Raw genomic sequence first — 14891 nt, 5'->3', positions numbered from 1 at the left:
TAACCAACTTAGTGGTGGTGGTAGTCTCATCAGTGGCAAAAAAAAAAAAAAACCTGACAAAATGCCCTTTGGTATACACTTTATGCATGTCAATGATTTTTAAGAATGGTAGTCATGTACTTCACATAACCAGCATTCTCTAGTGCAATTGAAAAAAGTGGTTCAATACTTTGCATTTAATTTTTGTTAATATTGTCTGAATTTTAATTGCCATTAAGTTTGTCACATTGTTTTCTTTTCATTAGCTTAAATAATTATGATGGACTTAATTTTAATTTATATAATAGAAATATACAGAATTTATTTCTATCACATCAATGAAATATTAAAACATCACTGTGATTTTGTATCAGAATTCAAAAGCATTCTCTCTATTTTCAAGAACAGGTTGGTGTTGCTTAACTTGTTGCTTAACCAGCTATGCGTGGGTGAAGTTTTTATGGCTCCAGCTAACACAGACGTTTTTCTTAAATTTTTGCTGTTTTATTGAGATAAATTGGCATATTCATTTATTTTCTAGAAGTAGCTTTATATTCCTAGTTACGATACTTAGTTTATTTTGAACTTAGAGATTTTTTAGGTTATTACTTAGTATTGGTAAGGGTATCCACGTGTTGCACAAGATTTTGCAACTCTGGAAAATGCAAACTTTTTAATTATTTAGCCATTTTATTGAACTAATTATTATATTAAATTATTTTGGATTGACTAATCCTAGTCAATTTAGATAGCGATTTTGAAAGTAATACTTAGAATAACTTTGATATTATATATTTGGATCTTAGAAAGGCTTTTGATACTGTTGCACATGGAAGACTGCTGCACAAATTGGAGCAGTGTGGCATTGGGGGCAAATTGCTGCTATGGATAAAGGGATGGTTCAGGGGGAGAAGACAGAGAGTGGTAATTGATGGACACTGCTCATCGTGGACTAATGTTATTAGTGGAGTTCCTCGGATCAGTGTAGGAGTGTTGGGTCCATTGTTGTTTTCTGTATTTATAAATGATATTGATGATGGTATATCAAGCTTAATGTCCAAGTTTGCAGATGATACAAAGGTTGGCAGGGTATTTAAGGGCACTACTGATGCTATGCTGCTGCCACAGGATCTAGAAAGGTTGAGCAGATGAGCCGAGAGGTGGCAAATGAAGTTTAACATTGACAAATGTAAAGTACTACGTATGGGAAACAATAACCCAAGAGCAACGTATCAACTCTGTGGTACCACACTGACAGTGGTAGAGAATGAAAGGAATCTGGGGATAATTGTGAGAGCAGAGAGGTGGCAAATGAAGTTTAACATTGACAAATGTAAAGTACTACATATGGGAAACAATAACCCAAGAGCAACGTATCAAATCTGTGGTACCACACTGACAGTGGTAGAGAATGAAAGGAATCTGGGGGTAATTGTGCAGGCAGATATGAAGTTTTCTGAGCAGTGCAGATGGGCTGCAAGAGTAACTCATGGTGTCTTGCAATGATATACAGGAATTTTTCTAGCAGGAATAAGGAGGTGATTATCCCGTTGTATAAGGCAATGGTCAGGCCACACCTTGAGTACTGTATACAGGTCGGGAGGCCTCATTTCAAGAAGGATGTAGAGCTGCTGGAAATTGGGGTTACATTTGCACATCTCCAGTCTGTGGGTACCTCCCCTGAGTCCAAGGAAGCTCTCATAATTATGGCTAACGGATTGCTTACTTCCTTTGCTGCCTCCTTTAATATAACTGGATAGATCCCATCCACCCCAGGTGCCTTTCTTGTATTTATCTTCAACAATTTCTACTCCACTTTACTCTCAATTATTACAATATCATCTAGCTCATTGCAGGCACCTCCGTAGCCAGGTGGGAAGGAGCAGCAGTGTGTAGCACACGCTTCTTGATTAGACCGGGGTTCAAGCCCATCACCACCGAATACGGAGGATGCGGAAAGGTCAGGGAATGACCACCGTATATCCCGGAGCAATATGGCCTTAGTTGCTAATGCTTCTAAAAACCAAATAACAAAATAACAATCTAGCTCATTGCCAGTGTTTACTTCATCTATGGCATTCCCCTTCCTGAATAACTCCTCATGTGTGAATGTAGATGCAAAATATTGATTTAGTTTGTTAGCTGAGCAGGATCATGAACATTTGAACCATCGATATCAAGTGGACCAATCTGATTCTTCCCCTTCCTTCTAGAGTTTACATAAGTAAAGAACTCCTTGCTGTTTTTCTTTGCATCCCTTGCCAAAGATTTCTCGTAATCTGCCTTTGCCTGCCTAACCTCCTTTGTAACTTGGTTACAGATCAACTTATATCTATCATAGGTTTCTGTGTCACATGTTAATTTATATGTATCCCATGCATTTTTCTTCTCTGCCATATGTCTCATTAGTTCATCTGACATCAATTTAGACCTGAACCTTGAACAATATTTCTTAGTTGGTATGTAAAGCCTAGTAGCTTCCAAGATAAGTTCTTTGAATGCTTCCCATTTTGAGGTTGCTGTTGGTAACATCATCAGTTGGTCCCACTGTATAGAATTTAAATACTGTCTCAGACCATCGTAGTCGCCTTTACGAAAGCAATAACCCTTCCCTTTACCCCTGATGGTAGTTACCTCCTTGAGTAAATCCCACTTCAGCACACTGTGATCACTACCACCTAGTGGTTCCTGTATCTGCAGATTCTTAATGCATGAAGAATCACTACTGATAATCAAATCAAGAGTATTGCTCCCTCTAGTTACCTCCTGAACATGCTGATTTAGAAAACAATCATCCAATAAATCCACAAAAGCCTTGCTAGTGTGTGAGTGACCAACCCACAAATTCCAGTCAATATCTGGGAAATTAAAATCCCCCATTATAAGACTCTGATTTACTGGCCCACTCTGTTTCCCTGTACAGTTTCTTATTATACTCATCAGAGTCATTAGACCTATAGCACACTCCTACTCTCAATTTTGATCTCCCAATGCTTATGTCACACCAAACTGACTCGATACTGCACTGTCCAGCGATGTCGACTGGCTTCACATCCTTGGATTTTATGTGTTTCTTAACTAATAGCATAACCCCTCCTCCCTTCTTGTCCTGTCTATCCTTTCTGTAGACGTTGTACTCCCCAAATTCCAGTTCTGCATTACTTATATCTGTGTGACACCACGTATCTGATATCCCAACAATATCCGCCTTTGATGCTTTGAGCAATACTTCAAATTCATCAAATTTATTTTCCAAACTCCTAGCATTGGTGTATACGCAAGTATACATGCACCTGTTCTTTTTCTTAGCTACCCTAACACAACCCATGTGTTTACTTGTACCTCAATGACTCCCAGCAGTCTCTGAAATATCCTGCATCTTATTTTCCAAGCTGCTGCTCATTCCAATAGAAGCAGTGCAAGAATCACTTTTACCTCTGCCAGTGGCTACTGATAATCTATTAGTCCTTGTAACCCCCCAATCTAGCAGTTTTCCGACCCACCTAACACTGCCTCGATAGCATCAGTAAACATTCTTGCACCCTTTCTATTTAAGTGTATCCCATCCCTGTAGAAGCAGTTTCTCCTGTTAACAAGTACAGACCAGGCTGAAAAAATTCTACCCCTTGAGCCTTGCACAATCTCTTTAGGGCCGAATTGATCGACAGGGTTCTCATCATATACTCCCTCCTATCGTGTCTGGGCAGAATTGCAGACACTTTCAAATTCAACCCTAATTCGCGGCTTTTTTTCAACAGTGACCTGTACTTGTTAAGTAATTCCGCCGGTCTCCTACTCTTAATATTATTAGTGCCAACATGTACAACTATATTACCTTTTGTGCCCTTAAAAGATGATACCCGCTCTACAACATCATCAACCATTGCCCATGGCAGACATACCCTGGTCCTGTTCCACCTATCCTTTTTAAAAAGCATGTTCCCTGACAATAGAATCACCAACAACTACTTGTTCCTTTGGGACTAGCGCATTCGTCCTTGGGGGTTGCGTGATGCCCAAGTGCAAGCTCTGGCGTTGGTGTGGGCGGCGCCTCCGTTGCCAGGTTTGAAGGAGCAGCTGTGCGTAGCACACGCTCCTTGATTAGACCGGGGTTCGAGTTCGTCACCACCAAATACGGAGGATGCGGAAAGGTCATTGAATGACCACTGCATATCCCGGAGCAATATGGCCTTAGTTGCTAATGCTCCTAAAAACCAAATAACAAACAACAAACAAACAGTTGGTGTGGGCAGCTGAGAGCTTGATGGGCCCTTCACTTTTAATCTTTCGAGGGCATCCACTCTGTGCCATAATTATGAGAGCATCCTTGGACTCAGGGGAGGTTCCCACGGACTGGAGATGTGCAAATGTATCCCCAATTCATAAAGGGGGATTGAAGGGTGACACGAGTAATTACAGACCAGTTAGTTTAACTTCTGTTCCGGGTAAAATAATGGAGTCGCTGGTTAAAGATGCATTGCAGGATCATCTAGACAAGACTGCAGCAATAATTCAGACACAGCATGGGTTTGTTAAGGGAAAGTCTTGTCTGACAAATTCGATAGGATATTATGATGTGGTTTCAAAGGAACTGGATGCAAAAAACAATTTTGATATCATATATTTGGATTTCAGGAAAGCTTTTGACACTGTTGCGCATGGAAGACTATTGTACAAATTGGAGCAGAATGGTATTAAGGGTAAGTTGCTACAATGGATAAAAGGATGGTTAAGTGCTAGAAGACAGAGGGTGGTAATCAATGGGTGCTGCTCTTCTTGGACTAATGTTATTAGTGGAGTCCCACAGGGTTCGGTGTTAGGTCCACTGTTGTTTTGTATATTTATCAATGATATTGATGAAGGTATATCAGGCTTAATGTCGAAGTTTGCAGATGATACAAAGGTTGGCAGGGTTGTTAATGACAGTAATGGCAGTCTGCTACTGCAACAGGATCTAGACAATTTGGGCAGATGGGCTAAGAAGTGGCAACTAAAGTTTAACCTTGACAAATGCAAAGTACTGCATATGGGTAGAAATAACCCCAGAGAAACGTACCAACTGTGTGGTACTACACTTAAGGTGGTAGAAAACGAAAAAGACCTGGGAGTAATTGTGCAGTCAGATATGAAGTTCTCTGAGCAATGCAGACAGGCTGCCAGGGCAGGTCATGGGGTTTTGTCAATGATATATAGGAATTTTGATAGCAGGGAAAAGGAGGTGATTATCCCTCTGTATAAGGCAATGGTCAGGCCACACCTTGAGTACTGCGTACAGGTCTGGAGACCTCATTTTAGGAAGGATGTAGATTTACTTGAGTGGGTACTGAGAAGGGCAACAAGATTGGTGAGGGGAATGAAGGGATCCTCTTACCAAGAGAGGCTTAAGTTCTGCAAATTGCAGTGGCTGGAGACTAGGCACCTGCGCGGTGATCTGATTGAGGTATATAAGGCCTTGAATGGATTGAGCACGCTGAATTCTGATGGGATCCTTCCACTTGTTCAGATTACAAACCTAAGGGGGCATAAATTCAAATTAAGAAAAGACAGATGTAGAATAGATGTGCAGAAATTTGCCTTTAGCCAGCGAGTGGTTAATTGCTGGAACAAACTTCCATCTGTCGTTGTGGAGGTTGATAGGTTGAATAAATTTAAGGAGGAACTGGACCGGCATTTGGAGGGAATGGTGTGATTTTTTTATTTTATTTTATTTTTTTTTTGGCTGATGCTGCATAAGCTCATACATTTGCTTTCTTGCATCACATGCCACTATTACTACTACTATTACTACTGTCCTTCAAGCTCTCATATATTCCCATAACAACGCTGAGTTGTCGCCTGATTTCCTTGCACTCCTTGCATCGCACACATACAAAGACATCCCCCATGGCAGTGTTATGTCCCGTACCTGACTGCTCCACAAACATCAAGCAAATAGTGCATTTTAAAAGGCTGTGATTCAGAGGGCAACTGCCCCCCCCTCCCCTGAGCCACAGCACTCCCATTAGCTTGAGCCTTTTGCTTTGCTGCTCTGGTCTGAGTCATGATTTCGATTTAATTTCAATAAAATTTCAATTTCAGTACAAAATTAAAACCCTAAACTTGTATCCCAACACATTTATAACCCTATATTTATGTTTCAGTATTGAGTGTTATCTATGAAATCCCTTTATATAACTTCTGTGTCAAGTTAAGTATTAATTATTTATTTTTGCTAATTATTTATGTTACGTAATCTAAGTCGTTATATGTATATAGTTAAAAGTACAATTTAATTGACAATGAAGTTCAACAAGATTAATAGATTTACTGATTAATTGACAATATTATATTATGTACTGTACTATACTAAGCTTATGCTATCTAGTTCGAGATATTTTGTATCGCGTAACAATGGCGGCAATTACGAACGGTAAATCTACGGACACTTAAGTATCGATTAACTTTCAAATCTCGCTTTTCTCAATTCAGAATAAACTAAGGATCCTGACTAGCTACTTACAGAAAATAATTTGATATAACAATTGATTAATAAATCGGCTAAATATGGTTAAAAAAAAAAACCTCTCGTTCATCGGAGCTGCAACTTGTAACACGTGGATTTGATACCCTTACCGATACTAAGTAATACCTACAAAATCTCTATCTAAGTTAAACTTTAAACTAAGTATCATAACTAGGAATATAAAGCTACTCTAGAAAATAAGTTAATATGCCAATTTAAGCTAATAAAACAGAAAATAAATCAGAAAAAACTTCTCTGTTCCAGGAGCGGCAAAGTTATGTTCGAATGTTCCTGGTTTTAAAAATATTTCAATAGAGGAATTAAATGATTGGCTGGATATGGACAAAATAGATATCAGATGCGAAATTTTAGACGACGATGAAATTGTGCAGAATGAGGACAATTTCGGATGATTTTGAAACTGAAGAAGAAGAAAAAGCTGCTACTGATGTAACAACAAACATAATTAGCCACTGTGAAGCTGAAACTATGGTGTCAAAGTGCATTGAGAGGTTTGAGGTACAAGAAGCAGCATTTCTGCTTCTTCTTGCAAGTGTTACTTTTGCATAATTTGTAATTGCCTCCCAAAAGACTCGAGGGGTAATGAAACAAAAGAAATTGACTGACTTTTTTAGAAAAGAAATTTAATTATGTAATATTGTTTTCCTTTAAATTTTTTTTCTGATGTTACTAGACTAATGTAAGTGAAAATTTTAAAAATAGGTACGTATATAGATATCTGTAGTATGATTTTTTGATGACCCAGTGAAAAGTAAATAATAATTAAAGATTAATTAAATTTCATTAGGTTATGTATTATGTAATAAAATAAACAAAATGACCAGTCCATTGTAATTATAATGGTTTTAATGTACATATTCTATTATCCGTCAAAGTCTCGGCCGAATACCCTTGTGTATAATTGAAGTTCTATGTAGTTTCTTTTCTCAACCAGAGAATAGCAAGAAAGCACTCCATTATTTTGAAAATAATAGTGTTTTCAGTAATCTCATGTAAATTTATTACCCTAATGTGTAATAATTGTAACATGTAATTACTCCAGATGTTTTGCAAAATGTGAATTGCATTTGTACTTCCATGTAAGAGTAAATTTTGTAATTTTCATTTTTATGTGAATGGCTTTAGATATAGTTTTATTATATGTGACCATTTTTTACTCCTTTTAGTCTGTGCTCTTTATTTCCACTGCCTACTCATTTTCTGACAGAGAAGAGATAGATGAAGTTATTTATCCTAGAAATATTTCTTCAAGAAACCTGGTTAATATTCTAGAGTAAGAAATTATGATTGCATGCACAAAAACACTTATATATTTATTATTAATTTTTTCCTTTTAGCAAAATTTTGTTTCAGATTGGCAGCGGATTTTTTTATTTTATTTTTTTACTCAGCTGTATACTGAATCCACATTAGGGGAGGATTGCATTGCTCGATCTAAAGAACTTGGCTGCAACAGGTACATGGAATTTTCCAAAAAAAAAAAACACTCCCATTTCACCCCTCCATTCGTTCGAAATATCTGTCCAGCTGAGCCTTAAATTTATTTAAGCCAACAACTTCCACAACAAGGGATGGAAGTCTGTTCCACCAACCAACTACCCGCTGGCTAAAGGCAAATTTCCACACATCTATCCTACATCTGTCTTTCCTCAGTTTGGATTTATGCCCTCTCAGGTGATTATTCTGAGCAAGAGGAAGAATCCCATCAGCATTGAGCATGCTCAAACTATTCAAGGCTTTATATATCTCTATCAGATCACCTCGCCGGTGCCTAGTCTCCAGACACTAATTTGCAAAACTTAAGCCTATCTTTGTAAGGGCAACCCTTTGTTCCATTCACTAATCTTGCTGCCATTCTCTGTACTCGTTCCAGTAGCTCTACATCCTTCTTGAAATGTGGCCTCCAGACCTGTATACAGTACTCAAGGTGTGGCCTGACCATTGCCTTATACAAGGGAATAATCACCTCCTTATCCCTACTAGAAAAATTCCTGTATATTATTGACAAGACACCATGAGCTACTCTTGCAGCCCATCTGCATTGCTCAGAAAACTTCATATCTGCCTGCACAATTATCCCCAGTACTCTTCGTTCTCTACCACTGTCAGTGTAGTAACACAGAGTTGATACATTACTCTGGGGTTACTGTTTCCCATATGTAGTACTGTACATTTGTCAATGTTAAACTTCATTTGCCACCTCTCAGACAATCTGCTCAACCTTTCCAGATCCTGCTGCAGCAGCATATTGTCAGTAGTGTCCTTAACAACCCTGCCACCTTTGTATCATCTGCAAACTTGGACATTAAGCTTGATATACCATCATCAATATCATTTATAAATACAGAAAACAACAATGGACCCAACACTGAATCCTGAGGGACTCCACTAATAACATTAGTCCACAATGAGCAGTGTCCATTGATTACCACTCTCTGTCTTCTCCCCCTGAACCATCCCTTTATCTATAGCAGCAATTTGATTACGCCACACTGCTCCAATTTGTGTAGCAGTCTTCCATGTGCAACAGTATCAAAAGCCATTTAAAGATCCAAATATATAATATTAATGTTATTCCCTGCATCCAGTTCTTTTGTGACTGCATCATAGTGTCCAATAAAATTTGTCAGGCAAGACTTTCCCTTAACAAAACCATGCTGTGTCTGAGCTATAACTGAAGTCTTGTCTAGATGATCCTGCAGTGCTTCTTTAACCAGTGCCTCCATTAATTTTCCAGGAACGGAAGTTAAACTAACAGATCTATAATTACTTGTGTTGCCCTTTGATCCTCCTTTGTGAATTGGGGTCACATTTGCACATCTCCAGTCCATGGGTACTTCCCCTGAGTCCAAGGAAGCTCTCATAATTATGGCTAAGGGTTTGCTTACTTCCTTTGCTGCCTCCTTTAATATAACTGGATAGATCCCATCCACCCCAGGTGCCTTTCTTGTATTTATGTTCAACAATTTCTCCTCCACTTTACTCTCAGTTATTACAAGATTCTCTAGCTTACTGCCAGAGTTGAATAAACCTCTGGCATTCCCCTCGCTGAATAACTCCTCATGTGTGAATGTCGATGGAAAATATTCATTCAGTTTGTTAGCTACCTGAGCAGGATCATCAACAGTTGACCCATCGATATCAAGTGGACCAATCTGATTCATCCCCTTCCTTCTAGAGTTTACATAAGTAAAGAACTCTTTGCTGTTTTTCTTTGCATCCCTTGCCAAAGATTTCTCGTAATCTGCCTTCGCCTGCCTAACCTCCTTTGTAACTTGGTTACAGATCAACTTGTATCTATCATAGGCTTCTGTGTCACGTATTAATTTGTATGTATCCCATGCATGTTTGTTCTCTGCCATATGTCTCATTAGTTCATCTGACATCCATTTAGGCCTGAACATTGAACAGTATTTCTTAGTTTGCATGTAAAGCCTAGTAGCTTCCAAGATAAATTCTTTGAATGCTTCCAATTTTGAATTTACTGTTGGTAACATCATCAGTTGATCCCACTGTATAGAATTTAAATACTGTCTCAGACAATCATAGTCACCTTTACGAAAGCAAAACCCCTTCCCTTTACCCCTGATAGTAGTTACCTCTTTGAGTAAATCTCACTTCAGCACACTGTGATCACTGCCACCTAGTGGTTCCTTTATCTGCAGATTCTTAATGCATGAAGAATCACTACTGATAATCAGATCAAGAGTATTACTCCCTCTAGTTGCCTCCTGATCATGCTGATGTAGAAAATAATCATCCAATAAGTCCACAAAAGCCTTGCTATTGTGTGAGTGACCAACCCACAAATTCCAGTCAATATCTGGGAAATTAAAATCCCCCATTATAAGACTCTCTGATTTACTGGCCCACTCTATTTCCCTGTACAATTTCTTTTTATACTCATCAGAGTCATTAGGTCTATAGCACACTCCTACTCTCAATTTTGATCTCCTAATGCTTATGTCACACCAAACTGACTCAACATTGCACTGTCCAGCGATGTCGACTGGCTTCACTTCCTTGGATTTTGTGTGTTTCTTAACTAATAGCATAACCCCCTCCTCCCTTCCTATCCTGTCTATCCTTTCTGTACACATTGTACTCCCCAAATTCCAGATCTGCATTCCTTATATCTGTGTGACACCACGTCTCTGATATCCGAACAGTATCTACATTTGATGTTTTGAACAATACCTCAAATTCATCAAATTTATTTACCAAGCTCCTAGCATTGGTGTACACACAAGTATACATGCACCGGTTCCCATTCTTAGCTACCCTAACACAACCCATGTGTTTACTTGTTCTGCAATGACTCCCAGCAGTCTCTGATATACCCTGAATCTTGTTTTCCAGGCTGCTGCTCATTCCAATAGAAACAGTGCAAGAATCTCTTTCACCTCTGCCAGTGGCTACTGTTAATCTATTAGTCCTTGTTTCCCCTCCCCAAGCTAGCAGTTTTCCAACAGACCTAACACTTCCTCGATAACATCAGCAAATATTCTTGCACCCTTTCTATTTAAGTGTATCCCATCCATGTAGAAGCACTCTCTCCTCTTAACAAGTACAGACCAGGGTGAAAAAAATTCTACCCCTTGAGCCTTGTACAATCTTTCCAGGGCCGAATTGATCAACAAGGCTTTCATCATATACGCCCTCCTATCGTGTCTGGGCAGAATTGCATACACTTTCAAATTCAACCTTAATTCACGGCTTTTTTTCAACAGTGACCTGTACTTGTTAAGTAATTCCGCCCCTCTTCTTCTCTTAGTATCATTATTGCCAACGTGTACAACAATATCACTTTTGTGCCCTTAAAAGATGATATCCGCTCTATAACGTCATCAACCTTTGCCCCTGGCAGACATACCCTGGTTCTGTTCCACCTATCCTTTTTACATACCATGTTCCCTGTTTCTCTGACAATAGAGTCACCAACAACTACTAGTTCCTGTGGGACCAGCGCAGTCTGCCTTGTGGGTTGCCACTGTGTTGTGTGATGATCAAGTGCAGGCTCTGGCGTTGATGTGGGCAGCTGAGAGCATGATGGGCCTCTCAATTTAGATCCTTCGAGGGCATGCACCCTGTCCTTCAAGCTCTTATATAGGCCCATAACAATGGTGAGTTGTCGCCTGATTTCCTTTCACTCCTTACATCGTACGCACACACAAAGGCAGCCCCCATGGCAGTGTCATGTCCCATACCCAACTGCTCCACAAACATCATGCAAACAGTGCATTTTAAAAGGCTGTGATTCAGAGGACAACTGCCCCCCTCAGTTCTCCCCTGAGCCACAGCACTCCCATTAGCTTTAGCCTTTTGCCTTGCTGCTCTGGTCTGAGTCATGATTTCGATTTAATTTCAATAAAATTTCAGTACAAAATTATAACCCTAAACTTTTATCCCAACACGGTTATAACACTATATATCTATATATGTATTTCTGTATCATTAAGAAAGTCATTAATCTGCAAGAGGGGAAAGAATGGGAGAAAGAACTGAATCTTAGGGAACACCAGCATTAGTGGAGAAGTTAGACAGAGAGCCATCTACCATCACTTGAAGTGAATGGTCAGAGAGAAAACTGGATACCCAATTACAAAAAATAGTTGACAAACCATAAGATGGAAGCTTACTACATATGCCAGACACAATCAAAAGCCTTTGAAATGACAAGTGTAACTGCTGAAGTTTCACCAAACTTTTCCATTGAATTTCTTCCTAGATGGGTAACACAATTCCCATCTGATGGAATCCATACTGGTTATCATTGATCAGATGGAAGGTTTCAAGATAGTTTAGGAGTTGTTGGTTATTGGATTTCTCCATTACTTTAGAAAGACTAGAATTAAGTGTGTGTAATGGGTTGATAATTGGGATGGATTTGTCACCCTTTTTAGGAACTGGATGGATATTAGCAAATTTACAACCAGAAGGAAGCACACTTGTGGAATAAGAAAGTGTAAAACGGCAACACAGAACACATGTAAGCTCAAGAGCTTACTCCTGTTCAGAGGTTTTTGAGAACAAGTGGAGAAGCACCATCAGAACCTGGTGCTTTCTTGGCACCAAGATTGTTCAAAATTCTTCTATCATCCTTTTGACAGAAGATCACAGGAGGCATTGGATGGAGGGTACTGGGAATGGTAGGAAGCATTTTACCAAGATATCAATACACAAATTAGAAGTAAAATAGGAAGCTAGCAGGTCAGCTTTGTCTTTATCTGAGCTGGCAATAGAACTGTCCAGTTTTGCCAGAGAAGATGAAAAAGCAGAGATTCTAAATTACTGTCCCTAACTGGTAATATCAGAGCGAACATATGCACAAGTACCAACTTTAAAACTGAAGGAATTTTACAGCGAATAATTAGGATAACCAAGTTGTGTAGTAAATGAATCAATCAATAAGTGAGATTCTGTTAGAAAAAATATGGGGTTTGGTGGAATTTAAGTGTAAAGGAACATCATTGAGATTGGCAGCAAGACTGCATATATTTGTTAAATGAATAAGTTTTTTAAATAAATGAATAAGTAATTTTAAATTAAATAAAGAAAATAATGATACACTATTATACAGAGGAAGCTAGCAGGTCAGCTTTGTCTTTATCTCAGCTGGCAATAGAACTGTCCAGTTTTGCCAGAGAAAATGAAAAAGCAGAGATTCTAAATTACTGAGATTCTAAATTATTGATACCAAGATATCAATACACAAATTAGAAGTAAAATAGGAAGCTAGCAGGTCAGCTTTGTCTTTATCTGAGCTGGCAATAGAACTGCCCAGTTTTGCCAGAGAAGATGAAAAAGCGGAGATTCTAAATTACTGTCCCTGACTGGTAATATCAGAGCGAACATATGCACAAGTACCAACTTTAAAGCTAAAGGAATTTTACAGCGAATAATTAGGATAACCAAGTTGTGTAGTAAATGAATCAATCAATAAGTGAGATTCTGTTAGAAAAAATATGGGGTTTGGTGGAATTTAAGTGTAAATGAACATCATTGAGATTGGCAGCGAGACCATATATTTGTTAAATGAATAAGTTTTTTAAATAAATGAATAAGTAATTTTAAATTAAATAAAGAAAATAATAATAAACTGGTGTGCAAAACTTAAGGACCAGTCATGTTTTCACCTGTAGCTTCTCATAGGAGTGGCCTGGATATTGGAAAAACATACCAAAGAAACCTCGTCAGGTACAGAAATGATGAAGGAAACAAAACGGTACAGAGGGACTTTATTCAAAAATGGCAACATAGCATGGTGATGGGCATGATCACTATTAGTTTCATATGCCACAGGTCTGTCTTAGGTCTGTTACATATGTACACAGACCTATGTCTGTTGTACAATGGTGTGCAAAATTTAAGGACCAGTCAGGTTTTCACCTGTAGCTTCTCATAGGAGTGGCCTGGATATCGGAAAAGCATACCAAAGAAACCTCGTGAGATACAGAAATGGTGAAGGAAACAACAACGGAAACAAAACGGTACAGAGGGACTTTATTCAAAAATAGCAACATAGCACTGGTTGCCATGATACGGATGCATCACTGCCAAAGATGGAATTATGATGGTCCTCAGTAGGAGATATGGCCACCCCTAATGTCGATGCAGGCTTTGCACCACCTGTCCATACTTTGAACAATGTTGTTGATAAGTTCTAGCGGTAACATCGTTCATTCCTCTGTCAGCACCATCTTTAGCTGGTGAACATTTTCTGGTGGGTGTGGACGTGCCACTAGGCGTCTCCCCAGAGTGTCCCATATGTGTTCAATGGCATTTAGATCAGTGGAACGAGAAGGCCAATCCATACAAACAATGTCCTTACTTTCCAAAAGCTTATCAACAGCTGCAGTGCGATGGGGTGCGATGTTATCATCCATAAACATGAACTCGGGGGGGGGGGGGGGGTCAATGGCACCTCGGAATAGATGCACATGGGGGTAGGATTACCTCAGTACAGTAGCATGCACCAGTTACAGTATCTGGAGTTGTGTACGCCCATCCAAGATAACGCTTCCCCAGATGAGAACTCCTCAACTGCCATATCGATCCATTTCAGTGATGTTTGCGGAGTGATACCATGTGCCAGATTAGTTGACGTCCAGAATCGCTGCTGAGACTGAATCTACTCTCATCAGTAAAGAGTACCTTACCCCATTGCTCTATTGTCCAGTCCTTGCATTTGATGCATCATTGTAAACGGTGTCTCCGATGGACAGGTGTTAAAGGGGCACAGCGAACTGGCCGTCGGGCAGACAGTCCACCTTTGCAGAGTTGCCTGGCCACAGTAAACCGCGATATCCTGCGTCCTGTGCAGCTGGTTTGCAATGGATCCTGCTGTCTGGTGTCGGTCCCTCTTGGCCAGTAGCATGCACCTTTTTGA

The 14891-nt window shown here is 39.3% G+C and overlaps 1 protein-coding gene across 1 annotated transcript in view; it reads left to right on the top strand.

The window, feature by feature from the left end:
* The window catches only part of LOC150077409 (fatty acyl-CoA reductase 1-like), a 119841-nt gene that overhangs the window by 68601 nt on the left and 36349 nt on the right, over window positions 1-14891 (top strand). The window contains exons 4-5 of the mRNA XM_090385892.1: window positions 6874-7000; window positions 7669-7775. Of these exons, the coding sequence (XP_090242018.1) occupies window positions 6874-7000; window positions 7669-7775 (234 nt within the window). The remainder of the gene's footprint in view (window positions 1-6873; window positions 7001-7668; window positions 7776-14891) is intronic.

Source organism: Mastigoproctus giganteus, chromosome 12 (genome assembly GCF_048544385.1).
Source record: "Mastigoproctus giganteus isolate SK-2022 chromosome 12, ASM4854438v1, whole genome shotgun sequence".
Lineage (NCBI taxonomy): Eukaryota > Metazoa > Arthropoda > Arachnida > Uropygi > Thelyphonidae > Mastigoproctus > Mastigoproctus giganteus.
Note: the sequence above shows the minus strand (reverse complement) of the source record. Positions and strands in the feature narration are given on the sequence as shown.